The sequence below is a fragment of the Zootoca vivipara genome, chromosome 9 (assembly GCF_965207765.1).
Source record: "Zootoca vivipara chromosome 9, rZooViv2.hap1.1, whole genome shotgun sequence".
Taxonomy (NCBI): Eukaryota; Metazoa; Chordata; class Lepidosauria; order Squamata; family Lacertidae; genus Zootoca; species Zootoca vivipara.
Genome location: NC_142592.1, coordinates 28,056,437 through 28,067,124, shown reverse-complemented (window position 1 = coordinate 28,067,124; position 10,688 = coordinate 28,056,437). Strand labels below are relative to the sequence as shown.

At 43.2% G+C, this 10,688-nt stretch overlaps 1 protein-coding gene across 7 annotated transcripts in view; it reads right to left on the bottom strand.

Annotated features, from left to right (window-relative positions):
• Positions 1-248: 248 nt before the first annotated feature.
• The window catches only part of RAB3IP (RAB3A interacting protein), a 61,320-nt gene continuing 50,880 nt past the window's right edge, over positions 249-10,688 (bottom strand). For all 7 annotated transcript variants that reach the window (XM_088651935.1, XM_088651936.1, XM_088651938.1 and 4 more), the window contains 8 exons: positions 8,955-9,050; positions 7,676-7,753; positions 5,181-5,384; positions 4,318-4,446; positions 3,481-3,593; positions 2,253-2,352; positions 2,073-2,142; positions 249-683 (listed from right to left, as the gene is read on the bottom strand). In XM_088651935.1, the coding sequence (XP_088508061.1) occupies positions 601-683; positions 2,073-2,142; positions 2,253-2,352; positions 3,481-3,593; positions 4,318-4,446; positions 5,181-5,384; positions 7,676-7,753; positions 8,955-9,050 (873 nt within the window). In that variant the 3' untranslated portion in view covers positions 249-600. The remainder of the gene's footprint in view (positions 684-2,072; positions 2,143-2,252; positions 2,353-3,480; positions 3,594-4,317; positions 4,447-5,180; positions 5,385-7,675; positions 7,754-8,954; positions 9,051-10,688) is intronic.

Genomic DNA, 10,688 nt, shown 5'->3' with positions numbered 1-10,688 from the left:
AGAGGTAAACCCCTATAAAAAGATTTCCAACCCCATAAAGACTAAATGGGTAATTTGGGATACCAAGTTTGAAGCAGGTTTACTATTTCAAAGCTCTAGTTTTTGGTTGTTATTTCCATATATATTTACCCCAAGCTATTAATGCCAAGTTCCCTATACCAGTAGTAATGGGAATATCTGTGCATAAACATGCCCCTCACAATTTGCAGAATGCGCACTTCTCCTTTTAAAGTTCAACATCACAGGACTCAAGTTTGAGTTAACTTTTATTAAGTTGAAATCCTACATTATAAACTCTCCAGAACACAAAAATGAACACAATATTTGAACAGCATCAAACCTGCGTTTCTCAACTGTTAAAAGTTACAATCGCTATAGTACACCTGAAAATCCTCTTGCCTTCATTTCAAACGAAACAATAATGTCCATCCTTAAGTAAAATAATCTTGCTGAACTCCAAGAGTATGTAGCGCAATTTGCACAGAAGGAGAAGCCTTGGACCCTTTTCAAAATAAATATCAATGTCGTGACAAGGATTTTGAACCACTCTGAAGATATGTACATTTATGGAAGTGCATGCAAGCACCAGAAGTGTCGCAGTTACAGCTCCTCCTTGTAATATCCGAGTTTTGCCAGTGACATCTCTTTCCTCAGCTGCATAACCTCCCAAAACATCTGATCCACTGCACAAGAAAGAAAGAAAGAAAAACCTCAAGACATTTTAGTTGCAGCTAGATTGGTTGTAAAAAAGGGAAATGGAAGCATGTGTTTATTATGGTGAACTATTGGTGTAATAAAGCTTTGTTCTTAGGTGTCTCAGAAAAATTAACTCATCATCTTAAGGCTTTGAAGGGGACTGCTCAACCAGTGGACTTTGCTGCCACTTGGAGGACTTTGCCATACACATAAACATATGAAGCTACTTATCCCAGTGAAGCATGACTTTATTGGGCAACACCCCTGACATCTGACTTTGTTTGACTGCGTGGTCCAAATCATGCCCCCCTTTCACCCAACCCTACTTAACAACATTCCCTTTTTTCATTTGCTGTCTCATGGCTCCCTCTCTGCTTTGTGCTTACCTTGGTTTTCCATGAAGTGATTGCTTTCGTTTTTCCTTTGTTCCCTTTAGTATGTTTAGTGTTGTTTTACTAAGATTTACTAGTGCTGCTTTCCTTTTAACGTTTTAACAAAAGGTAAAACAAAGAAAACAGACATGTTGGGGGAACGTGTTTTGTTAAAAGCTCCCAGCTTTGTATACTTATCTACTTTTGTATACTTTCAAGTTATTCCTTCCCTTTTACAGTATGCAAACTGGTTGCAGAAGTCGTGTGAGTCAAACAAAGACATTCCAGAACATTAACATATTAACATGAAGTATCATCCACTACACCAGGAACAGAGACCTGTGTTATTTTGTTTTTTATTCTTATTTTTATTTAATTTTTTTTAAAGAAAGGGAAAAGGGTCTTGAGTTGTCCATATTCCCAAAGTACAGTTGTATCTTGGAAGTCAGACAGCTTAGTTCCCGAACGTCACAAACCCAGAAGTGACTGTTCCGGTTTGCAAACTATTTTTGCGAGCCGAACATCCGACAGGGCTTCCACGGCTTCTGATAGGCTGCAGGAGCTTCCCTCAGCCAATCAGAAGCCACGCTTTGGTTTTCGAACGTTTTGGAAGTCGAACGGACTTCTGGAATGAATTCCGTTCGACTTTCAAGGTACGACTGTATATGTTATATGCATAGCCCTAGAGGTTGCAAAGCAGGGATGGGGAAGCTCTGGCCCTTTCTGATGTTGTCTGACTCCAACTCCCATCAGCTCGGCCAATGTTGATGGAATGTTGGGAGTTGTAGTCCCAAGCATCTAGAAGGCAACGTTTTGGGAAAGCCTGCTGTAGAAGTCTTTGCTCAATTAATGGAGACTCAGACGGGAGTCACTGCCAATAAGAAGGAGGCAATCTTTAGGGTCGGTAAAGTCTCAACCACAGATAGATACAAAGCCTTTCTTCAGTAATTTCACCATTAAGTAAGTAATTTTTGGTATTTGCATTAGACATAGATCTTTACTTACCATCTTGCTGCTTCACAAGCCCCTGTTGTATATACCGAATGTATGTGAAGAAGTTACATACAGATGTAATCTGCACAAGAGAGACGCAAGAGTTATAATTTAATATACTTAATTGTGCACATTACACAACTGTATGCTCCATGAGCAGAGTCAAAGCACAGGGAGCCCCCCAATACTTACCCTATATCTACAGAAAGGAGAAATATAGTAATAGTTGCTTGAGTCCCCCAACTTGATTCTATGCTTGCATGTTTTACTTTGTCCACTGAGAGCACATTTCCTGTACGGACAGAATAGAAAAGTAGCTTGTTTGTTGTTGTTTTGAAACCTATTGAATCTATATGAAAATTGAGGTCTGGCACAGTTGCCTACAATTAAACAAGAAATCTGCAATCTGATCTTGCACCCTGATTTACAGAGACCACTTGACATCGTGAACGATAGTTGTGCACAATGGTCATGCAGCTTTCACGCTCTCTTCCTCAATCGTGCTCATTGAGTCCCAAAATCTCCTTGAGAGAACATCCACCATAAATTCTCGGTAACGTAATGTGCCTCAGGTGGACAGCAGAGGCAAGGATATCCGGTAGCACTCTCAACTGTGGATTATATTGCTAGATATAATTTCAAAGTCAAGACACAACAAATATTTAAAGACAACTGAAAGGACTGTGCTTATCACTACTTTCAGCTATTATGAGGCAATATAAATAAACAGTCACAGTATTTACAGAGAGAGAGAAAACTATGTTATGCTAACTTTATAGTGCACTGTCAAGTTGCGAGAATCACACTAATAAAGCCCAGGTCCGTTCCAATTCCATGATTCTATGGCAGTGACATGGCAATGTTTACCTTATACCAAAATGAATCAAGTTGGAGTGCTCAGTTCCAAAATTTTAGTGCAGATTTGAAGTCATTTCTGTCAAACAAAGGGCCATAGCTGGAGAACCAGCTGCTGCTGGGAAAAGGGACTCCTAGCCACCAAGGCCACTTGAGCCTCCAAGACAGGTGAGCAGCACCCCCAAGGTAGAGACCTACTCCTTCCTAAGGAGAGCAACCCCACCCTGGTCCAGCTCCTTCCCCAACTCTTGAGCCTGAGAACTCAGGGCACATAACACCACCTTTCCTCAAAGGAACTCAGGAGAAGGCATGCCCCACTGTTCACACAGCAGCTGCCATTTATGTTGCTGTGCCTAGATGCACATGCACATTGTGATACTTTGGCACAAAACAGCTCAAAAGGAAAAGGAACTCAGGTGGAAAAGAAACCCTATGGCCCCTTTTCTGCAGCACCCTGTGACATTTCTGGCCTTTAGCAAACCTATGCCAGTGACAGGTAGACATTATTTTTGAAATGGCATCTTAACGTCTCTTGCACGATCTGATTCCACCAGTTTGAACATACTTTGGTCCTCCACATTCAACCGCAGAAGCTTTCACAAATCGAACAGGTTGCAAGCCAACTGGTTCAATGCTTAAGGTATTGTTTTCCACAGCTTCCAAGACAGCAGAGGCCAGCTGAAAATGGAGCACGTAGTTTAGATCTGTTGAAATTTCCTAAAGATATTAAATACACAGCATGCTACCCTGAAACAACTACAGTGGTACCTCGACATCCGAACAACTGACTTCCGAAGGTTTCGACTTCCGAAGTCGACAAACCCAGAAGTCTTTTCGCCGCGTGCGTGTTCTGCGCCTGCGCAGAAGTGGTGTGCGTGGTCGGTGCATGCGCAGAAGCGCAAAATCACGCTTCACGCATGCGCAAAACCAGCGCTTCGCAACTGAAGACTTCGACTTATGAAGAGCGCCGCAGAACGGATCGCCTTCGTAAGTCGAGGTACCTCTGTACACACTTAGGCTGGATCTAGGCACATCAAAAACGTGTTTTGGGAAAACGCGTTGTAAACTTCGTAACGGGAAATCCCGTTGATGAAAGACGGGACATTACACCGCCATCCGGTGTCACAGTGTTATAATGCATATAAAACACTTTTTCAGGGTAGCTGAACCCTGAGTCTCTGGACAGCAAGCAACCGGATGCCTGTGAAAAACCTGCAAAGCAGGATCCTGTGGTTTCTAGCAATTGGCATTCAGAAGCATTCTGCTCTGACCATAGAGGCAGAAAGTAGTAGCCATCATGGTTGGAAGCTTTCTCCTCCACAAATTTTGAAAGCCATCCAAACTGGTAGCCATCACCGCCTCCTGAGGAAGCGAGTTCCTGTATATGGTTCCAAAACGTTACCTCACTTTTTGAGAAGGTCAGACACGGAAAGATATCTTCCTGATAGATTTTATCCAGGAAAGGGCATCCCCTGTCCATAGTGGGATCATCCTTCCAGGATCTGAATTCGTTATACAGAGCTAAGTCAGCCTATCATTTAAAAAAAGAAAAAAAGGAAAAATGAAGGATCCATACTAAAATCATATATTGCAGATGACACCCAAATCACCTTGAATACAGAATCTACGTGACTATACAGACAGTGATAAGAACCCCTAAGTCCCACTGATTAACACATATTTAACACGGGTAGATTACACCCTAATACCACAGCTTTAGGCATCAAGTTGCACAAAGGTTACATTTCCCTCCTTGTTCAATCACTAACTAGGGCATTGGTTACCTGCCAACATCTGCCTTTGTTTCTTAACCTCAGCTCATCCTCTTCACACTAACTTACAAAAGGTTGCAGGTCTTTAAATTTTGCATTATTTTGCACAAAGGAAAGAAATATGGAACACCTGATATAAGCCAGTTTTATGAAGTTCACAACGATAAGAAATATTCTCTTTGCGGGTCATTCTGAAGACCTGCTTAACTGGGTAATGAAGCTGAATTTTAAAACAACTGAATCAAAAAAACAGTGCTTCAAGACAATCCTTTAGACAAAATGTACACCACTTTTTTGAGGGGGAACAGGGTGATCTGGCCACAGTTAGACAGCTGAATTAAGAAATTGTTCTTTGGAAGAGAAATGCAAATTCTTTGTTCCATTGCCTCAATGGATGGTATTGCCTCATGGCGGCTTCCAAGTGCAATTGTTTTCAACTAGTTTGTTGCAGGTGTTTTGATGCAGACCTACAGCACATGCAAACGTGAAATACCTCTTTGCAGTCTTTCACAATTGGCTGCATCATGGCGACATCTTGGTTGCTGACCCCCATCGCACTGCTCGTACTCTTGTTCCTCGCATGGCCCTTTTTGAAGGGGGTCTTTCCACTAGATTGAAGCTCTTTCGTGGGCGACGTGGGCGAAGTGGACAGCACTAACGTTTTCAGGGCTGCTACTTCAGCCTGAAGGACATCAATCTAAACACGTATGAAAAGAAAAGAGAGACCAAACTTTCAAGCAGCAAGTAATTGATCGGAAAGCAAGCAAAAGCTGCTTCTCCTACAGTCACCATTGGTGGCAAAGTCCTTCATGGAATAAAGTATTTTGTAGCCAAAATGACCTGAAGTAACCAAGGGACATAGCCCCAGAGACCTAGGATTTCACTCGCCAGTAAGACACCAGAAGAAAGCTTATCCATTCGGAACTCTGCATTAGCAGTCTTCGTATATTTGAATTAGTTTAGGGTTTGGTTTTGGATAATTTGACAAGAATACTCTGGGGCATTTCTGAATATGAGTAACTTGCGCAATGCCTTATTGGCAGAGTTGAAGGTGAAATCTCAGCAATGGGCTAGCTACAGAGGTTAGGGGTCACCACGTAAGAGGCCTTTAACAGCAACACTGCATGGCACTACTGCCACAACTATTAGTTTCATTCTTTCATCTGCTTGAAAGATCTGTTTTGTTAAAAACCAGGAGATAGGAAGACACCTGTGTGCCCCAGAGTCACAACATAAAGTCATTTCCACAAAAGCAAGAGAGCAGCCGACTTTATATCCTCTTGTTCAACAGATCTTTCAGTTTACCATTCATGGTCATTCATTTGTTTTCCTCACATTGCCATACAATGGAAACAGACTAAACGCGAAAGTCCACCGGGGAGGAAATTATTCATCTCTAAGTACACTACAAATGGAGTCTATCACCTCAGCTCACTGTTAAACTAGAAAAACAGAACTCTAGTGACTGAAAGGGCCAAGAATGTTCCAGCTGAAGTCTGTAACATACTGCGGAATAGTTACGAAGGGAAATAATGACATAACTCCAAGTGGGTAGTGTGAATTAAACCTCTGGCAAGAACTAGCTCATATATTTGTTCAAATTGTCATACAAATATTTCTATAGGTTACATAAATGAGAATCACCGAAGCCAAACAATCTCTAAATAGTATCGGATGGAGACAGAGTTTGAAACCACCAGCTCTCAATTACTAACATCATTTTCTACTGGGTATCTAATCTCCCTCTGGAAATTACTAAAAAAAAATACAAAATGTAACAGCATTTTCCGTGTGGCAAAGAATTCCATATACAGTGGAGCCTCGGGTTACGTACTGTCCTCCTTACAAACACTTTGGGTAATGAGCTCCGCTGACCTGGAAGTAGATGCTCCTAGTTGTGAACTTTACCCCGGGATGCGAGCGGAAGTCGCGCACCAGCGGCACGGTGGCAGCAGAAGGCCCCATTAGCAAAAGTCTGCCTCATGTTAAGAAGGGTTTGGGGTTAAGAACAGACCTCCAGAACGAATTAACCTCGTAACCGGAGGTACCACTGTATAAGCTTTCCTCAAGCTGGAGTGACTCAGCCTCCCCATTTGGGGCAGAATTTGCTGATTCAGAGGGCTCTATATGGAAAACACTTTTTCTTTCATATTCTCATTCTCCCCTTCCCATCCCCATTTACCTCTGAAAGTATTTTTGCCCAACTCCTAATTTCTTCTCCTGTTCTTCCTTCACACTCAGCTTGTACTTTGTATTCTTTCCCCCTTCATGTTTCCCTCCTCCTCCTCCTCCTCCTCCCCCTCCTCCCCCTCCTCCTCCTCTGTTGTCCTTTCACAGGGCAGTCTCGAGCAGGCCGGGCGCCCTGGCACTGAGGGGTGGAGATCGCTCCGGCACCCCCACCCTCGCAGGGTGCAGCATGGTTTCCACGCGGCTCCCGCCTACCGGCCCGGCACCCTAGCACACCGCGCCACCAGGACTCTACCTAGAGCCGACCCTGTCCTTTCACATTCACTTCTTCCTAACTGCAACAGCTTTCCGCTGTTATCAATTTTCCTTTATATTCCCGATTTTATTTTTATTTTTATTAATAATATTAACCTTTCACCTCACTTTCCAATTGCCTACAACATGCCCTCTGGCCCTTTCTCCTTAGAAAGGAGACTTTCCTTCCTGTGTCATCCAAAACAGCTGTCTCCTGCCTACTTTTACTCAGCACGAGTTGTTGGTACTGGCACTGGGTCCAACCACAAAGCTAAGGCACAACGAGGACGCACAAGGCAGGCTGTGGCACCAAGGCCCACCTGAAACTAGCCCAAGGCCCATCTAACATCCTCGCTTGACTCCAATAGTGGGTTTTTTTTTTAACACCATGACTTCAAAGGTCAGCTGGCAACTTGAGGAGGCTGTTTTGTGAGTGAAAAGCTTGGGAAAGCAATGCATACTCTCAAAAACAGACCCCTCTGGGTCACAGGCATATCATTAACTCACTTTTCCTTGTGCTTCTTTCAGTTGTTTTTCAGCTGTCGCCTGCTTTATGTTCGCTTCCCTCACCATTTTGTGTGCTTCCTATAAGAACAAACATTTGCAATGGTATATAAATGCTTTTGCACGGGTTTTCCTGCCCCATGAAAACAGGATGCTATGAAATGTGGCTCTCTTTTTTTTGGTCTTTATAAATAATAGATAGTAGAGATAAGATTTTAAAGTCACCCAACCACACAGCTGCTTTTCACGTTGCTTTTGAAAGTCTCAAGTGCACCGTCAGGCGAGTCGCCCATGCCTTAAAGATAAGCGATGGAAAGTGCTGGAAACATAATGTCATAATGTTTGAGTCCGAGGTCCAATCAGGAGAGACAGTTACTTTGCGGTTTGATTGCCATTCAAAAGGCAACAATATAATATAATAATAATAATAATAATAATAATAATAATTTATTATTTATACCCCGCCCATCTGGCTGAGTTTCCCCAGCCACTCTGGGCAGCTCCCAATCGAGTATACAGCATACATATATTAAAACAAAACAATACAGCATTCAGTATTAAGAACTTCCCTAAACAGGACTGCCTTCAGATGTCTTTTAAAAATAGGATAGCTGCTTACTTCCTTGACATCTGATGGGAGGGCGTTCCACAGGGCGGGCGCCACTACCAAGAAGGCCCTCTGTCTGGTTCCCTATAACCTCACTTCTTGCAATGAGGGAACCACCAGAAGACCCTCGGCGCTGGACCTCAGTGTCTGGGCTGAACAATGGGGGTGGAGACGCTCCTTCAGGTATACAGGACCAAGGCCATTTAGGGCTTTATAGGTCAGCACCAACACTTTGAATTGTGCTCGGAAAGGTACTGGGAGCCAACGCAGATCTCTCAGGACCGGTGTTATATGGTACCGGCAGCGACTCCCAGTCACAGTCTGGCTGCCACATTCTGGATTAACTGCAGTTTCCGGGTCACCTTCAAAGATAGCCCCACGTAGATATATAGCTGCTATTCCACCCACGCCATTTATTTGGAGAAGCATGGCTTGGACAATTTTGACTACCCAACCTCATTTACAGGCATGAGCACCCCCCCACCCCCTGGTGAATCTGCTGTCACCCCAACTGGTGAAGAAATTTGCTTCGCTTTTAGTAGATGAGCTCACAAGAATAAACTACTTCCCAAACTTCCCATTTTTGAAGGTGGGGTGGGGGGAGACATTCAAGTACATCCTGAAATGGCAACCTCAATCCGGAGCATGCTATCACAGCAAAGTCTCCAAACAAACCTCAAAGAGGCTGGCAGTAAGTTCTTCCAATTCCTGTCCGAGTTGGTCGCGCACTTTAGAAAGCCTCTCACATTCTTCATCCTTCAGCTTCAGCTCCTAAGAAAAAGAAATGGGTGTCGATTTTGAGAGTTACAATTTACGACTTTTCCAACCCTGGCCAGGAGAGAGATGTTTGGACCAAACTAGACACGATACAGCAGCCATGTGCATGTTACTCACGTGTCTGCTTTGGTTACAGGTAGGCAGATTTAGAACAACGTTTCCTTAACTCCTACCCACTCAAACCTCTCCTGTACCTGCGATACATTGACGATATTTTTATTATCTGGACACATGGACAACAGACCCTGGAAACCTTCCACCAGACATTCAATGACTTTCACCCCACAATCAACCTAACAATGAACCAATCTATGCAAGAAATACATTTTTTGGACACTACTATAAAAATACAGGATGGACATATAGACACCACCTTATACAGAAAACCAACTGACCGACAAACATATCTACATGCTTCTAGCTACCATCCCAAACATACCAAACAATCCATCGTATACAGCCAGGCCTTACGTTACAACCGCATCTGTTCCAACTCTACAGACAGAGAATCTCACCTAAGAGATCTACAGCAAACCTTTTTAGAACTAAAATATCCACCTGATGAAGTTAAACAACAGATCAACAGAGCCAGACAGATACCTAGAGAGAACCTGCTGCAAGACAGACCCAAAAAAGAAAATAACAGAACACCACTAGTCATCACATACAGCTCCCAAGCTAAAACAGTACAACGCATCATCAGAGATCTACAGCCTCTCCTGGACAATGACAGCTCCCTTTCTCAAGCTCTGGGAGGAAGACCTTTCATTGCCTACAGACAGCCACCCAATCTTAAACAACTACTCACCCACAATAATACAACCACCAGACTTAACATGGACACTGGTACCAGAGCCTGCAATAAACCCAGATGCCAACTTTGCTGCCACATACACCCAGACAACACCATTACTGGCCCCAACAACATCCAACATACCATCTCAGGACTATTTAATTGCTCATCCTCTAACATTGTGTATGCCATCAAATGCCAACAGTGCCCTTCAGCTCTCTATATTGGACAAACAGGCCAAACCCTACGCCAAAGGATAAATGGACATAAATCTGACATCAGGAACCAGAAGACAGAAAAACCAGTAGGAGAACACTTCAATCTCCCAGGACATTCTATACAAGATCTCAAAGTAGCTGTCTTACTACAAAAGAATTTCAGAAACAGACTGGAAAGAGAAGTTGCTGAATTGCAACTTATCACCAAGCTCAAAACCATGGAGGGACCTGGTTTGAACAGAGATATCGGATTCTTATCTCATTATACATGATAAGCGATCTTCAGCCATCTCAACCCTTGCTTTTTCATGCAAAACCATTTGCAGTCGTTTGCGGTCATCAACAGCTATCAGTCAGTCAATCACCCATTTCCACCACCCTTCTGAGTGATCCCCCCTCCCCATCCCCACCCCTCCCCACCCCTTCTCTACATAAGTGCCTGGAAACTTCCATTTCACTGTATCTGAAGAAGTGTGCATGCACACGAAAGCTCATACCAAAATAAAAACTTAGTTGGTCTTTAAGGTGCTACTGAAGGAATTTTTTTTTATTTTACGTGTCTGCTTTGTTCGCGTGTAAAAGGGCAGTGGCGTTACATGAAATGGAATACGCAGGCAAGAA